This window comes from Phoxinus phoxinus (assembly GCF_949152265.1).
Source record: "Phoxinus phoxinus genome assembly, chromosome: 17".
NCBI lineage: Eukaryota > Metazoa > Chordata > Actinopteri > Cypriniformes > Leuciscidae > Phoxinus > Phoxinus phoxinus.
Window position 1 is genome coordinate 31,075,973 of NC_136892.1, and position 18,417 is coordinate 31,094,389.

The following is an 18,417-nucleotide window of genomic DNA, read 5'->3' on the forward strand; positions in this document are numbered from 1 at the left end:
TTTGAAATTAGCAAAATTTAAAAGCTTATATTTATCTAAAATTTGACAATGGTGATATGACGAAGGTTTCTTATCTAATATTTTCAATGCTCTTTTGTAGCATACTTCAATTGGCCCAATAGCAGCATGACTCGTATAGGACCAACTTGTGATACAGTACTCAATATGAGCCAGTATCATAGAGTGCAGGAATGTAATCGCTGCCGTATCCGTTAATGATGTACGAATATGTCTAAAGTTCCGTATATTAACATTTACAATTTTCACTACTTTTTTAACGTGTTTTTTAAAAGATAATTTCGAGTCTATTAGCACTCCCAAATACTTAAATTCCTCAACATTAATCAATTCTTGTCCCCCCAAGCAAACTTTCACTGCGGCCACGGTTGTTTTAGGTTTACTAAAAAACATTGATACGGTCTTTTTTACATTAAGGCACAAGCATGAATCATTCAGCCATTTTTGTAAGTCATTTAAGGCTAATGTAAGCTGATGGGCTGCATCATCAGCCCTTTTGGCTTGTGTAAAAATTACCGTATCGTCTGCATACATAATTGTGTCCACATTTTTGCACACTGTCCTGTCACGGAACTTTGAAGTCGAAAAAGATTAGGAATTTAAAATGTCATTGCACTTTTTTTGTTTCCTGTATTTAGTTAGTTTAATTAAGGTATTATCACAACAATCGTTGTTCGACTTTTTTTTTCGTTGATAAAGGTATGTAGATTTTATCATTTGTAATTTAGGCCTACTCATTCATTTTTATGCAGCTCTTATATAATTTAAGCAGCCTATGTTTTTAAAAGGATTTGTTTAGTGTGTGTGATTTATTTAAAACAAAGCATGTTCATTGCTTTTTTTTTTTTAAAGGATTTAAAAAAAAACCCCGACGGTTATGTTACGAACCGTCACATTTGACTCACATCATAACCGTCATCACCAATTCTGAAACCGGCACACCTCTATCAGCCACTAGCCAGTGACGTTACACTGCATCCAACACCGCAGAGTCAGTACAAGAAACCCGCAACATTTCTGGAGATAAAACACCAACAACTGTATTTAGACATTGTGACCGTGTTATAAGTGGAATAATTGATGACAGACCGTGTAAAAATGATGAATGTTATGCGTAGCCGCTGACTAACGGTCGCTAGTTCGACAGACGCTAAATCTGGAGCATTAGTGTTACGTTAAATAATATAAGGGTGCGTCGTCAATAATTCAAAGTTAATTTCAACATAACTTCTTATTGACTTTCTGACTTCTTTGACTACGTAACGTTAGGATAGTTTTAATAAAACAGTGTTATTTACCTTTACGCTCGCTCCTGCTTGCCTTGAACCTCTCGTCCTCCTGTTGACGTTGTAATTTGAACAGTGTGAGGGGGACAAAAGCGCGTGAGGAGGTAAGCGCTGGGTCAACGTTTCCAAAACAACCACAAATGCTGGGTCATTGTCAGCAGATTATGGAGAAAATAACCCAGCAGCATTGTCAAAATGCTCAACCCAACATTTGGGTTTAAAAATAACCCAGCATTTTTTAGAGTGTAATCAGATGATCCAAGACGAGAGACTGACAGAGGAGCACATGATACACAGAAAACAACAAAAAGCCACGTGCAAAGACAAACACACAGAACAAACAAACTTTCATCCGCCATGTGCTCAAACAAAAAACATAAGACTGACAGAAGCATACACTCTAAAAAATGCTGGGTTGTTTTAACCCAATTTTGGGTCAAATATGGACAAACCCAGCCATTGGGTTAAATTTTTAAATAGCATTTTTGATCCAACGTTTGGGTTTGTCCATATTTAACCCAAAATTGGGTTAAAACAACCCAGCATTTTTTTTAGAGTGTACGGCTCGTGGATGTCAGGACTACGACACTGAAAATGAACCAAGACTAGACAGAAGTGTCAGGATCCAGACACCAGGCCTCGAACCAGTGGTGTAGCCTCAGATGTCTGATTGCTTAAAATAAAAGTCTAATCGATAGATTGACCAATCAAAATGCTGCACGGAAAAATGCGTCTGTTTTCAAACTTGACTTGACTGTCACGTGTTGTGCGTAACCTGCTGTCATCTTCACGTGAGAGTTCATTAATATGCGGGGTCAATGGAAGGTGCGCAAAGTACAATATTACGCTTTTTCAAAAAAAGCACAGAAAGATGGCGAGAAAGACAAAATGTGCCATCTACATCAGAGTCTGCTTCAGCTTATTAAGAGGCGACAGCGAGTTTGTTCAGCTTCAGCTACAATTGCAGCATTTTAAGGCTTCTCAGGACACAGAAACGCATAGGCCTATTTTTTTTAATGCTGTATATATTTGCTTTTAAATCTTTCCCTGCTGTTTTTCGAACGTGAATTGGTGGATTCTCTGGACTGAGTATGATGACATCATTGACACTTTTTATAATCGCCCTTTCTATAAGACTCACGTGAAAGGTCATAATCGCCGAGCTATGTTGTAGGCTGTTGTCTGTAAGTAAATATGCTGTTTTATATGTGTGCAGGTGTTAAGCTATTTTATTTATATGCGTTAAGCTATATATATATACACTGTAAAAAATAAATACATCCCCAAGTGAAAATTTTCTAGTGACTGGTCTCATCTAAATTTTTCAATTAGTCTGACATATTATTTCTCATTGAGCCAATGTTAACAGACTATTGCAACAATTAATTCAATTTATTTTACAGAATTTCACTTGGGCCAATTAAAAAATTTAGATGTGACCAGTCACTAGAATATTTTGACTTGGAGAGGTTACTTTTTTTTTTTACAGTGTATATATACATACACATATATATATATTAGTTGCCCCCTCATTTTAAGATGGGACCCCCCAAAAACGCCCCTGTCTCGTACACACACAGACAAAGGGTCGGGACTTTCACACCTGGTGGTTATAGGAACTAACTTATAGGAACTAGCCCCAGGGCAGTCTCCTGAGAACTAAATGTTGCACTATAGGGCCATTTTCCTAATTGCATTCGCACCACCAGTAGGAACTCTGAAGTGAAGTGACGCAAGCCGTCACTACGTCCTGCCACTTTGCCATGTGGTTGATGCCCAATGTTGCTAGCTGGGCAGAAATACATAATCATGTATCCCTTGGCCCCATCAATAATTGTCAATCATCACTTGTAAAGTGAACTTAATGGATTAATTTACTGCACAAACAATTCAATATTTAACACTACAGAGTAGATCCTATACTTCAGTGTTAGTTTTGAACATTTAACATTGGTGAATTTGCGGTGTTCTCAACCTTTATGCTGAGGAGGAAATCCAACGTGACTTTGATGTTAATAAACAGAGTCTTCTGAAGGAAAGAGGAAGAGCAATAACTGAAGAGAACAAGAATGAAGCAGACGTACAGACACACAGATTTAGATATAAATCAATAGCAAACAAAATACATCTTTATAGATAACTTATTTAAACTCTAAATATTTTTTGATATAATTAGTGAAGTTTGGTGAAGTAGTGTGTTGCTGATGTTGTGTCTTTGAAGTCACCATTATGTATTAGATCTGCTGTACAGACAAAAAAATAGTGTCATAGTCCAGCGTAAGTAAGTTCAATGTTGATGTATGTCTGTGTTGTAAAAAAGTTAATTTAGTTAATTTATCTATACAGCAGCTCTGGAGAAAACAGTGATGTCATCATCCAACTCATTTCAGTTCTCATGTAATGGTGTCATGGCAGGCAGATCAATAATATTGTTGAATATAATAAAAAAAAGAGGACAAATTGGGCCACTTAATGTCAAGATGAGTGGTAAGTGATGTAATTTAATTAATTGTAATTGTAGTGTTGAATCTATGCTCATTATAGCAATTCAATGAGCAATACATGTGATAATGATGCAATACAGTTGATGGGATGAGCAGATTCTGCTTCTGAAGGATGGAAAAACATTTTGCCAGATTTTTGGTCTAATACACATGCTAAGACTTCAAAAAGAGTGATTCAGGGTCAGAATGATACTGATGATACAGTTCAAAAAGTAAGAGGTCTTGATAAAGCAATCGCAGTTTTTGTCAGTGAGCAACAATTCAAAGTTATTGTGACATTTGAGGATACTTTCCACCTGATCTCAATTGCTAATGCGATAGAAGAGGAAGTTAGAATGGTCAAGTTGGCTTAATATTTAAATAACAAACGAATCTTGATTCATGCCATCAACAAAGCACAACAAGAGAAGATTGTAAAGATGTTGGCACACATTCCTGATATCGGGTGTTCCCCTAGGATGTTTCAGCTAAAGCAATGTTTCTCCAGTGATAAGATGTTTTAAATGCCAACGTTTGGGACACATTGCCAACCAATGTAAGGGTAAATAAAGGCGTGCAAGGTGTGGAAGATAGCATGAATATGGGAAGTGTCCCAGTTAAATGCTGTAACTGCGGAGAACAACACAGTGCAGCATACAACGGATGTGTGAAACAAATACAGGCCTAAGAAGCTCAGAAAGTCGTATAAAATCACATTTGAAGAAGCTTTAAAGAAAGTGTCAGAAGTAAACAGACACCTGGAAATAAACCTGTAAAAGCAGGAAAAGGAACAAGTTTTTTTTAGAGAACCCTCTCATCAATATAAAATAAAGAAATAGACAGAACAAAGTTTATAGCATTCATGTAAAGTAGTATACGTAGCAATTGAGCAGAATGATAGAGAAGAAAGCATTTACAGTATTAGAGGCAGCAAAGAAGTATCTAATTCTAGTTCAGAAACCCAGGCTTTTTAGAAATTATGAATCCAACTATGAATCAAATAGTAGTTAAGAATGGTGCTGATGGAGTCTAATTGCATACGGACAGAAATTAAAACGTTTTTAAGTAATCTAAAAAGAAAACCGGATGTAATTTTGTAACATGAGACATGGTTACATTTAAATTTGGTTATATTGGACAAGACAGAGTATATACAATAGGAGGAGGATGTGCTACTTTTGCTAAGGAATGATTAGCATTTAGGAGACTAGGTTTGGATGTAGTCATAGAAATATGTCTCATAACAATTTTTTATTACCCATGTAAAGAAATTGCTGTAACTGATTTTAATGAAAGTGCCACCAAAAAGCCCCCCATCAGAGACCCGCATCATTCTTTCCAGAAGTTCACTATGAGCTCACCAAAAAACTTGGCCCACGTCCACTCTTCTGCCTCCACTGCCCTCACTGCCGTTGATGGTGCTGAGCAAAAGGGCTGTGAGAAGCTCTCCCCTCTCGAAGAGGCACCTCTGCCCACCCACAGGTGGAAAGCCAAGGCTGTCCATCCATCTAAGCCCTGCAGAACCACCTCAGCCCTTAGCGGGTAGGGCCTACTCCTCAGGCGGAACAGAAGCCGTCGACATCTGTCAGGAGAAAAGAGGAGAGGGCTAAGTCCCGCCAAAGCCAGACCGCCCTCGAAGAAGTCTCGCATTTGCCTTCCAACCCCCCATTTAGCTCTGGGCATTGGAAGCTTTGTTCACACTGTCAACACTGGGCCAGTCCCACCAACATTGCACGCACCCAAGCAAACTACCGCTGTGAAAGCGGACCCACTAGCTATAAAGAGCATGTCTCCTCTTTGTGGACAATGTGGGCGTCAATGTGATTGCCCCTGTGGAGCGAAAGACTGAAAGGCTCAGACCCCTTGCCGTCCGGCTTCACGCATGGGAAGCCATCCCGGGCGTGTCAGACTAGGTTTTGCAGACTATAAACTGAGGCTACTGGCTTCAATTCGCTCGCAGGCCTCCCCGCTTCAGGGGTGTGGTTCAAACTTCAGTTCAGGACAACGGCACTCACATTCTCCACTCCGAAGTGCAGTGTATGCTGGTGAAGGGCACCGTCAAAACGGCCCACCAGAGAGTAGCGAGTCAGGCTTTTACAGCCGCTGGTAGGCTCAGGCCCATCCTCGACCTTAGGCTCCTGAATCGCACATTAATGAAGAGGCCATTCAGGATGTTGACTTTGAAGCAGATCCTTGCGCAAATTTGTCCAGGGGACTGGTTCTTATTGGTGGATCTGAAAGATGCTTACTTTCATATCCAAATAGCCGCTCATCACAAAACGTTCATGAGATTCACGTTCGAGGGGTGGCTTACCAATATACAGTCCTCCCATTCGGACTGTCTCTGGTTCCATGCAATTTTACCAAGTGCATGGGCTCGGCTCTCTCCCCTCTGAGACAGACAGGAATGCGTGTCATGAACTACCTAATGATATCTTCCAAGCGTATATGTGCAGGGTGAACACATGTGCAGGGTAACATGTGCAGGGTGAACAGCAGCGGTCCTAGTATTGAGCCTTGCGGTATTCCATACTGAACTTGTGATCGAAATGTCATCTCTTCATTTACTGCTACAAACTGATAACGGTCAGATAAGTATGATTTGAACCCTGCCAATGCAATTCCACTAATACAAACATAATTATTTAGTCTATTCAAAAGAATGTGTTGGTCGATGGTATCAAATGCAGCACTAAGATCCAGTAACACTAATAGAGAGATACAGTACAACCATCATCAGATGATAAGAGCAAATCATTTGTGACTCTAATGAGAGCTGTCTCAGTACTATGGTATGTCCTAAATCCTTACCGGAAGACCTTGCAGATACCATTTATTACTGAAGAGGAACATAGCTGTGAGGATACTTCCTTTTCTAGTATTTTTGACAGAAAAGGTAGATTCAAGATCACCCTGTAATTGACTAATTCTGTAGGATCAAGTTCCAAGTTTTTAATAAGAGTTTTAATAATAGCCAGCTTAAAAGTTTTCGGTACGTATCCTAATGACAAAGATGATTGAATTATATTAAGAAGATGATCTATGACATCTGGAATAATCTCTTTCAGTAGCTTAGTCGTATAGGGTCTAAACATGTTGTTGATTGTGGCACGCAAGGTGAGGCCGAGTGCCGTTAGAGATGGAGCGAGGCCAGTGGCGTGATTGATGAGCGTGCTGTGTGCTACACCAGTCTCATATCTCTCACAGAGGAGCCTCGGAAGCATAAAGGAGGAGCGACGACAGTGAAGGACGAGAGAGGACCAGGCCTGGGGTCCGTTCTTCGTACGTCGCTAACTCTCTTAGCTGGATTTGATTGTTGGCGATTTGGCATGATCTTGGATTGTTTGGTTCTTCGACGCTCATCCTGGACTTGCTGTCATAGCAACAGGTGCGCAATCTTAAACCTGCTCGCGAGCAGGCTTATTTCATGTTAACAGGATTAGATCCCGGCTTTATAAGCGGAGGTGATCCGGGAAGTCCTTTAGCGCAGCGCGATAGCGTACTTTTTAGAGAGATATCGTTTTTCTCGTGACTCGTGAGTGTCATTTGTATCATTAATTTGTTGGAACAACACATTTAATGTCGGAGTCGGGCTTTAAAAACAGCACAAACTGTGCATTTCCCTGAGATTCTTTGCGAGTGATACGGTGAACTTGGTGAAAAGTGCTGCCTGTCGTGCCATTCACAAAGTTTACCTCGCGCTCAAGCTTTTTTTTTTTTTTTTATGTTTTTTTATGTTTTTTTTTCAGACCCAAGGTTGTAAAGCAGATAATTTTTTTTTATTTTGCCAATGCATTTACATTATATTTTTTTAATGAAGATCATGCAATCATGACTTGGCCAATAAGTATGATTTACAGTAGCCTTTGTGTCAGGCTTCACTAACGTGATTGGTGCCAGAGACTGTACACACGTTCCCATCAAGGCCTCAATGAAGAGGATTTTGTGAACAGTGTAAATGTGCAGGTAAGTTACTATTACAATTCTAAATGTATCATATTTGTAATATTATATGAAAAAAAAAAAAAAAAGGAATGGAATCAAAAAGTATGCAGTTGACTGACTAAAATGTCTTGGTGGCACTATACCATATCAGTCACATAGTCACATGTAGCACATTATTTGAACATGGAAACAGAAAATATAAATATCAAGCACACTTTACACAGGCTACACGTATTCTGAGCCTAACATAACTATTTTTTTTTCATTATGTAGGTGATTACAACATGCTTGGAGACACAGGGGCTATACCTGCAGGCAGTATTTTATGACCCCATTCCCTGACCCTTTACTTTATGCTTTACTTTCATAAAGTAAAGCAATTCAGGCTTTAGACCAGCCATTTGGATAATAGGCCTACTTAATTTAATGCAGCAACAAATTATTTTACAGTGTACTAAGATAATTAAAAGCTCATTTACCAGTAATGAAGCTGTTGCTGCTACTGGTCCCTGCCGTGGGTCTAAGGAAGAGATGCCCCCCACAATAGGGTCAATTCATATTCAACCCAAGGGCCAGCCCTTCTGTCGGGGAGTAAGTGGACAAGTGGACAGTAAGCAGGACCACCACCTGTTTTTTATTAAAATTTGTATAGCCTTTTTCTTGGTTGCTGCACATGAACAACATGCACATCTTTTAACGGTGTATTTTTAAAAGAGACCAAGAACAGTATAAGTAGCTTAGTAAAGATTACCATTTTCACTTTTACTTGTTCCAATGTTATAGTGGGTGGTGGCTCTGACATTTCAATGAACAAAGTAATTATGAAATATAATTATAATACAAAAATGTATATAGGCTACTGTAACAAGTGATAGAAACATTTAACATGGTCCCCACTATTGAATTTAATTTGTTTGCTACTATTTGCCAGCCCCATCTCCTGGCTTTTACAGACTTTGATGTCTTCCTTGGCGTTTTCATTAAACATTAAAATTCCGCATAAACTTCGACTAGGCTACTATTTTTGCTCTGCTGCGGAGAAAAACTGTGCGTGCTCTTTGGCCACGGTGAGCCAATAGCAGCGTTGCTGATCAATGTTTCTACTATCGATACATATCCCCTTTTAAACCAGCGCATGCACGCGCAATTATCTCAGATAACTCAATCCAGCTATACTAATCATAACCGGCTGGTGTGTTCGAAAAACCCAATTAGCCAGATCATGATTAGGCCGATTATATCATCTTGGATGTCTCAGTTGATCTCGGATGTTTTAAGCAACGTACGAAGAACGGACCCCAGGTCTATTTATGTTATGTTTTGTTTGTGTATGCGGCAGTCGTCCGTGTAAAGTTTGTTTGAACGTTCGCCAGTTCCTGCCTCTTTCTTCCCACAACAACTAACTTTATTACATTGATTTTGATGATAACGAGACAATTGTTTAGACAATTCTTCCAATTAATGTATAAATTAATTAATAAATACATTTTTGATGTGATACTGTAGTAGACAGTTGCATGGTTATCATTTATAATCTCTCCAATATGATCAATTTAGCAAGTAAAGAAGTTTATAACATCATTACTGCTGTGCTGTTTGGAAATGTCTTTAGTCGAAGGTTTATTTTTCATTAATTTAGTCACTGTATCCAATAAATACTTATGGGTTGTGTTTGTTTTCTTCTAAGAGAGTCGAAAAATAAGCAGATCTGGCAGTTTTTAGGGCCTTTCTGATGCAATAAGGCTTTCTTTCCACGAAATGTGGGGGTGGACTTGTTTAAAATAATGTAATAGTCTGGTTTTAGCCAGGTTTCTGTCAAACACAGCACAAGGTTATGATCTGTAATCATATAATTTAAAATAAGTGCTTTTGAAGAAAGGGATCTAATATTCAGCAACCCAAGCTTTATAATTTGTTCATCTGTATTATATCAGTATATATAATTATATTGTATCTGTTTTTAATTTGTTGAACATCAATACAATTTTTACCCTTAAATGGGTTTGGGAATTATTTTGTATTTAGTAATTTGGGGAACAGACAAAGTCTCTATATGATGATATTTGGGTGAAAGAGTCTCTATGTGTTGGTATTTATCGGACCTCAGTAACATGAGACAGCTAGCAGACGATCGGTTGTTAATAATACCATCTCTTTTTAACCAGTCAGGTCTGAAGTCAGCTTCACATTCTCTATATCTACCGCCTCGGTGGCAGGCAAGTATTTCAATTCAGTAGAAAATTCCCTCCTATTCATAACATAAGGATCAATTTTCTGTTTATACAGTTCTAAACCAGCACAGTACGAACTTTCCTCGTCCATTTTCTATCTCGTCCATTATGCTTTTTACTTCCTGCCCTCAGACTGAATTTTGCATCAAACAAGCAAATAAATACATTCCCTTCCTTTTTTATTTAATCTGACCCCCAATTATGAGGTTTTAATAATATTCAATAATGAATTAATAAGTAATTAATAATTCACCACACAAGAAACAGAATGTTGTGAGTTTAATAAAGAATGAGAAAAAAATTACAATTTTTACATTCTTGATTTTGTACATTACAGAAAAATTATAAAACAAAATTGATATCATGAAAGCGGTTCATATCAAATGAAACTAGCAGGCTGTTTAAAAAGGCAGGAACCTCAATTAGAAATTATGTGAACACAATATAAATGATTCCATAAAATAATACAAATAAAAGCACAAGCCAGGACGAAGCCTATTTCTCACAAATCCCTCTTCTGCTTTGGGTGCATGGGAGATCATTCCAGTTCTGGAGAGGAACTGAAGAATACATTTCAACACAATCCTCATTCTTCCACGCATCATTCGGCTCACCTGAGTACCAAAACCTGAATAACATGTATCAGTTTAGTTAATTATTCAGAACCACAAAATTCATGAATCAACAATAATCAGAGTAGCAAAGAAGTGAAAGTGCAGACAAGTAAAATAGAGAAGAATAATATAATTTATTTATAGGAAGTTGATTTGCTTGTGGTTGTTGAGGTCATGTAAGAGGTGTGTTTTCAGACACTTCCTGATGGATATGGAGTAAAAAAAAAAAAACTAAACTAATAAATACACAGTGCTTTTTAGTACTTACCCATCCACCCATTTCATACTGCCAGCTCTTCGACTCGGGGGTTAAGAAAAACCAACCCTACCGATTCCCTAACAGAAACACACTTTTTTAAAACCTGTATTCATAAAAGAAGAGGAAAAAGTAAGAACTTACACAAAAACAGAACTGTACTTACCTTTATCATTAACTTTCTGTATAAATCAATCAGAGATGTGACTTTGCCATCTAACTCAAATTTCTTCAGAGTTTCGACAGAGTTGAAACTGTCCTGTAACTGGCTTTTCTCAGCAGTGAGGTTACTGACTCTGGTCTCCAGCTCCAGGTTCTTCTGACTCGAGGAGTTGAAACTGTCCTGTAACTGGCTTTTCTCAGCAGTGAGATTATTGACTCTGGTCTCCAGCTCCAGGTTCTTCTGACTCAAAGAGTTGAAACTGTCCTGTAACTGGGTTTTCTCAGCAGTGAGATTACTGACTCTGGTCTCCAGCTCCAGGTTCTTCTGACTCAAAGAGTTGAAACTGTCCTGTAACTGGGTTTTCTCAGCAGTGAGGTTATTGACGCTGGTCTCCAGCTCCAGGTTCTTCTGACTCAAAGAGTTGAAACTGTCCTGTAACTGGGTTTTCTCAGCAGTGAGATTACTGACTCTGGTCTCCAGCTCCAGGTTCTTCTGACTCAAAGAGTTGAAACTGTCCTGTAACTGGGTTTTCTCAGCAGTGAGGTTATTGACGCTGGTCTCCAGCTCCAGGTTCTTCTGACTCAAAGAGTTGAAACTGTCCTGTAACTGGCTTTTCTCAGCAGTGAGATTATTGATGCTGGTCTCCAGCTCCAGGTTCTTCTGACTCAAAGAGTCAACGCTTCTCTGTAACTGGGTTTTCTCAGCAGTGAGGTTACTGACTCTGGTCTCCAGCTCCAGGTTCTTCTGACTCAAAGAGTTGAAACTGTCCTGTAACTGGGTTTTCTCAGCAGTGAGATTACTGACTCTGGTCTCCAGCTCCAGGTTCTTCTGACTCAAAGAGTCAACGCTTCTCTGTAACTGGGTTTTCTCAGCAGTGAGGTTATTGATGCTGGTCTCCAGCTCCAGGTTCTTCTGACTCAAAGAGTCAACGCTTCTCTGTAACTGGGTTTTCTCAGCAGTGAGGTTATTGATGCTGGTCTCCAGCTCCAGGTTCTTCTGACTCAAAGAGTCAACGCTTCTCTGTAACTGGGTTTTCTCAACAGTGAGATTATTGACTCTTGTCTCCAGCTCCAGTTTCTTCTGACTCAAAGAGTCAACGCTTCTCTGTAACTGGGTTTTCTCAACAGTGAGGTTACTGACTCTGGTCTCCAGCTCCAGGTTCTTCTGACTCAAAGAGTCAACGCTTCTCTGTAACTGGGTTTTCTCAGCAGTGAGGTTATTGATGCTGGTCTCCAGCTCCAGGTTCTTCTGACTCAAAGAGTCAACGCTTCTCTGTAACTGGGTTTTCTCAGCAGTGAGGTTATTGATGCTGGTCTCCAGCTCCAGGTTCTTCTGACTCAAAGAGTCAACGCTTCTCTGTAACTGGGTTTTCTCAACAGTGAGGTTACTGACTCTGGTCTCCAGCTCCAGGTTCTTCTGACTCAAAGAGTCAACGCTTCTCTGTAACTGGGTTTTCTCAACAGTGAGGTTACTGACTCTGGTCTCCAGCTCCAGGTTCTTCTGACTCGAGGAGTTGAAACTGTCCTGTAACTGGGTTTTCTCAGCAGTGAGGTTATTGACACTGGTCTCCAGCTCCAGTTTCTTCTGACTCAAAAAGTCAACGCTTCTCTGTAACTGGGTTTTCTCAACAGTGAGATTATTGACTCTTGTCTCCAGCTCCAGTTTCTTCTGACTCAAAGAGTCAACGCTTCTCTGTAACTGGGTTTTCTCAGCAGTGAGGTTACTGACTTTGGTCTCCAGCTCCAGGTTCTTCTGACTCGAGGAGTTGAAACTGTCCTGTAAGCGTTTTTTCTCAGCAGTGAGGTTATTAACTTTGGTCTCCAGCTCCAGTTTCTTCTGACTCAAAGAGCTGAAGTTGTTCTGCAGTTGGTCTTTTTCACTCATTAGTTTAGTGTGTTTGTCCTTTAAGCTGTTGATCGTCTGATTGAACTCTTCAACTGTGTTCTTTAACTGGTTTCTCTCTGCTGTGATGGTGATGTGCAGCAGAATGATGTAGACCAGTAGAAGAGCACAAATGAGCCCGAGACACACTGTCATCAACACCAAACACCTACATCCTCCTGACAAACAGAGAGAGAAACACACAAATATCACTCATGATAAAATATAACTCTTAAAATCAACCTTTGTAAGTATTGAAAAGGTTTTTCAAACAGTGCTCTTTTGAATGCTCTTTTATAATGACGATCATCTGAAATTAATATATGGTAAAAACAAATACAAACAAGAACATATGCTGCTGCTGCAAAGAGAAAAAAATAATTATGTTAATACATTTCACATTTAAACATTGACATATTGTTCTTAGAGAACAATAATTGAAATTTTATGTAAAATTTCTCAGTTTCTCAAACATTAATGACACCATCTCTGCTTCAGAATAAGCTTAACTTACTGCACTTTCGGGGTTTTCCTTCATCCTGGTGTTGACCTTCAGGTGTGCCCTTAATATCGCTGTTTTCAAATTTTACAAAAAAGATTTTAGAATCCATGTTTTTACACTTACTTACAGTTAAAGTACAGTATGTGGTCAGTCACAGATGATCTGTGGTCTTTAGAATGAGCACCGGTCATTTATATAGGGCTGACCTGCCCATTTTTTTGCAGAACCTGTGCAAAAGGATTAAATGAAACAACGCCTTAATAAGACCCTGATTACTTGGAATCTGCTATGATGCTGTTTAATTTTTTTTGCTCTGTACTATACCTATAGGCCTACTTGTTGGAAATATGAAAAATATTACACAAACAAAAATGAACTGCAAAAAAATTAGTCATGGTAAGGTAGCGACAAGTACAGTATATGCAGTTAAATTAAATAAATAATATATCATACACTACAGTTGTGTGTTGTGGTAGTAAACACACTCGGTCTGCTGTGATGTCGTGTTGCATTTTGAGAGCTGGAGCTGACTGAAGTCAAGTCACCTTCATTTATACAGCGCTTTTAACAATATAGATTGTTTCAAAGCAGATTTACAGTGATGATAGGAAATTAAAGTAACAGAGATTGTTTTGGCTTTACAGCAGCTCTAGATTCAAGTTTTGATTGATTCTCTTCCGTTGCAAAGATCATTAGTTATTAACTTAGGGGCCGCTAACACGGCACCGTTCTAACAGAAAACCCCTAATGCGCTCGGATCCGTTCACTCGCACAACATCAGTGACTGGTGTCTCAAGAACGCAAACTGAGAAATAGGTTTCAAGGTGCAAATAGGTTTCAAGGTGCAATAAAAAAAAATTTAAACGCTTTATCATCTCCGAGTAAATAAGTGTACGGCGAGTCAAATCGAACCGCTAAGCCCTCTGTCTTCTTCCGAGTTCACAGTTTCGTGACATAATGCCGCTTTGACTGTCTCGTGGGCTCTGTGAAAGTGTGCATCGAGAGCACATATCGGCTGCTAATGGGGCGTATGCCAACACTCTTCTGAAACCTAGAATTAAAAACACAATAATCGACGCCCAGCAGTCTTGTAGACTTAACGGACACATGCGCGACAGCCATTGTAAGTCCGCAAGAGCATGTGAAGTGTACAATTTGGGACATGTCCTTCATATGGGCAGAGTTGCTTCCTTAATCAAAATCAAGGAGTCGAGGGTCTGTCCATATAAAGCTTGGCAATAGCAATGGGTATTCCCCTCAGGGGAAGTGTTTATAGGGAAGTGTTTGTGTGTAAATTTAAAGTGAAGAGTAAGATAAGATATTTACATATAAGTACAACTTGCACCAATCATACTGTTCAAAAGTTCCCAGCTCTAAATGCATCATGTGTTGCCATCTTGAGCCTGTAATAGTTGTGTATGAGTCCCTCAATTGTCCTCAGTGTGAAAAGATGTATCACAGGGTTTGTAGAGCAGTATTTAATGACCTATAGCCTTTTTCGCAGCACAGCCCATGAGCAACTGAAAGTGCTTTTCGGCCGTGCGGTTCGCCTTATAAAAGTCATCAGTTACTGAATAGATCATTTTTTTCCTATTCCGCCCTATATTTGTGCTGTGTCCCAATTCAAAGGCAGCATTCAAAGGCCGATTGTGTATCGGTAAGCCTCTCTCCTCGAACGCAGATGAGCCAATGGCAGTTGAGTATCAGTTGCACGGGAACTCGGACATCTTTAGGTTTCAGCGCCATAGAGAAACATGGGAAGATCCGAAGCTCTCATCGGTTTGATGGTGTTTATGCTACAAAAATGGTAAAAGATGTGCGGGTACTTGTGTAACACTCCTGAGAGGATTGGCAATGGCATTTATTTTATTCCATTTCCTAAACCCAAACAAGACAGAACAAAATGTCTGCTCTGGATTGTGTATTAATCCAATGATGTGTGCGCAGTAACCTGGTCCTGAAGGTCTCAACCCCAATCCCAATGAATGACGATGAAAACATTCATTGGTTGTCATACTCGTATTAAGTTACAATTAAAGTAAGTTAGTCCATGAAAATGTACAAACTTAAGTAGCTAACTGTTCTGATGTCATGTACAGTGTTAAAAACACTTAAAAAAAGGTCTGCATCTCAGTGCCTCTCCATATTAAACTGGTTACATGTAAATTAATTGAATCTTACCCTGCGGTAACAGTGTTGATCCTGGATGTTGTTCATCTGTGATCCACGAGGCTTCTCCCGCTTGCATTGTGATCTGTAAACCCTCGTTTCCAAATTACAGTTTTTTACAGTCGCGGACACATTTCTCAATACTTAGGTCACTTTTTCAAAACTCTTCACACAGTTCTCCTAACCAACTTTCAGCTCGGCACAGCAGTTCATTTCACATTCACATGCACTAAAACTACCAAATCACTTCATACATGTCTCAGATCACTTCATACATGTCTCAAATCACTTCATACATGTCTCAAATCACTTCATACATGTCTCAAATCAACACATTCTTCCATAACACTTGGAAAGGTTGACAGCCAACAAACACCCACAAAACAATGGCCTAAAAAACACTAACAACAGGTAACTTTTTACAATGTTTTATTCTGTAAACAAAGACACCTCTCTACTGTGAATGCTCACAACCCCCTTTTTTCAGCACTTTCACTACAGTCAATACAGATTGAAGTCGAGGGTCTCATTAAAAAGATGAAGCCTTCCACCTGTCCACTGGACCCCTTCCCTACAGCACTCATCAAATCAAACCTGTCGGCCATTAGTCCTCTCATTACACAAATAATAAACCATTCATTAAACTCTGGTCATGTCCCACCGCCACTCAAAACTGCCGTTATCAAACCTCTCCTGAAGAAACCTAACCTTGACCCAGAAATCCTCTCCAACTATCGGCCCATCTCCCATCTTCCATTCCTGCCCAAGGTGCTTGAAAAAGCTGTTGCTGCACAGCTACAGGAACATCTACAACGTCATTCACTGTTTGAAACATTGCAATCTGGTTTTCGCACTGCTCATAGTTCAGAGACAGCACTGTTGAGGGTAACCGATGACCTTCTCATCTTCTCATCTCTGCAGATTCTGGATCCCCCTCTCTGCTCATTCTCCTTGACCTTTCAGCGGCCTTTGACATCGTCGACCACCATATCATTCAGTTCTCGTTCTAAAATGCAGATTAATTCAGTAATTAAACATCATACATAAAAATAGAGCAAAAAATTTACAATATTGTGACTAAAATTCAAGTCTACTAATATTAACTTATAGTACTGTTGTATAAAATCAATATCACATTTTCGAGTATGCTGATATTCAGGAAAACAGCACTCTTGCTCGTGTGGTAGTCTTATGAATTTTGAAAACAATAACTTGTCGGCGCCAATAGCCTCGTGGTTAGTGTGTCGACATATAGCGCAAAAGACCCGAGGTCGATTCCCAGCTCGAGATCCTTTGCCGATCCAGTTCCCCTCTCTCTCTACCCCATGCTTTCCTGTCAAAAATCTCTACTGTCCTATCAAATATAAGCCAAAAAAAAAAAAAAGAGAGCCAAAAACCAAGAACTTAGAGACATTTTTGTTGAATTTTGGGGGCATTTTTGTTCATTTTGGTGAGATTTTTGCCCAGGCATTTTAACTTTTGAGTAAAAGCTGAGTCCCCTTCTGTTGCGAGGATCGTTTAAAGTGAAGCAAAGGTCGAGCAACTACACAAGGACAATATGAATATTCTTCCTTTCATTCTGTTCAATTACTTTTTATGTAATATATATGTGTGTGTTTGTGTGTGGTTTTGTGTATATTCTTGTCTTGCCACTATAATCCAATCACTTCAGCTCTCTTATCAACTGTTTTCACATGTGATTTAGACCATTTCTTTTCTTCATTCTGTGGTTAGCACTTCCGTATACCATCTCTCATTTGTTCGTGAGTGTTTTCCTGTTGTTAGGTAACAGGCGTGCAGTGCACACAGTGTGGGTTATACTGATTTTTCGGTTTTAATTAATCGTGAATTGGACTCCAATCCTCTTTTGCAGGAATATATAGTGTCTGCTTCTGTGAAGAGACTCAGACTTATAATGAGCTGAGGGACTTTGAGGGACTTTGGACTTCTCATACCAAACAAGATGGCGTCGATACCGTACCGAGGTAATACTTCCGATATCATTGGACAATAATCAATTTTATTGCTCTACATTCTATTTCTGATTGTGAAGAGTTGAAATGAGTTTTTGGCTTTGATGCATGAGGTTTTATATTGTAAACGAGTCATTCCTGCAAACTGTGCAGCTCAGTTCAAACATTTACAGCACTTGTGATGTTTCCTGTAGTGTAAGTGAAAGACCCTGCAGGCATGAATTACAAATCTTGTGTGTATTTTTTTTTTAGCATTGCAAAATAAAGATTCAGAATCATCCAGTAAGTAAAACTCAGCAAAATCACACTATTTTCATTGTTACTTTAATTTGATAAAGAGCACTAATATCTGTGTGTCTTATGTTTACATCTGTGCAGGTTTACTCAGTGAAGGTAAGCATTCTTACACATGCTACACTGTCTTCCAGTATTTCACTATCCAATACAAGTAAAAACTATTATGGGTAATGATTGTAGGACTGCTTAGAAATCATTATTTCTAATTCATACCCAAATTAAAGCATATTAAGGTAATTTTGTCTGTGTATTCATTCAGCATGTTTACTTTTATAAATTTTGATCATATACAGTACTAAAAATACTCAAATTGTTATTGAATATTCACCATGATGCACTCATATAGCATTTTTTTATGTAAGAAATGCCTTGTTTTACCGTAAACTAAAAACAAAACAACAATAAAGCAAAATTGATTAATTTCTTGTTTGAATTATATGTAAAGGGTTTTAATATATTTTTTCAGCAGGGGAATATAGAAACACATCACAATGTAAGTTACATTTAAAGTTTTATGACTAAATGTTTTTACAAAAAATAAAACACAGGATTGAATTTGAGATGAACCACAGGATGATTATGGTGTGATTGAGAAACTT

The 18,417-nt window shown here is 38.9% G+C and overlaps 2 protein-coding genes across 2 annotated transcripts in view; one reads left to right on the forward strand and one right to left on the reverse strand.

Moving 5' to 3' along the window:
* Positions 1 to 18,417, forward strand: part of LOC306984759 (uncharacterized protein) — a 218,689-nt gene that overhangs the window by 122,239 nt on the left and 78,033 nt on the right. The gene's annotated exons all lie outside the window — the stretch shown is intronic.
* LOC306984585 (uncharacterized protein) lies at positions 10,228 to 13,545 on the reverse strand. Its single transcript, XM_079586063.1, has 4 exons — positions 13,392 to 13,545; positions 11,000 to 13,056; positions 10,846 to 10,913; positions 10,228 to 10,591 (listed from the first exon to the last, which is right to left on the reverse strand). Exons 1-3 carry the CDS (start codon positions 13,486 to 13,488, stop codon positions 10,887 to 10,889), a joined length of 2,181 nt encoding a protein of 726 aa, XP_079442189.1. The 5' UTR covers positions 13,489 to 13,545; the 3' UTR covers positions 10,228 to 10,591; positions 10,846 to 10,886.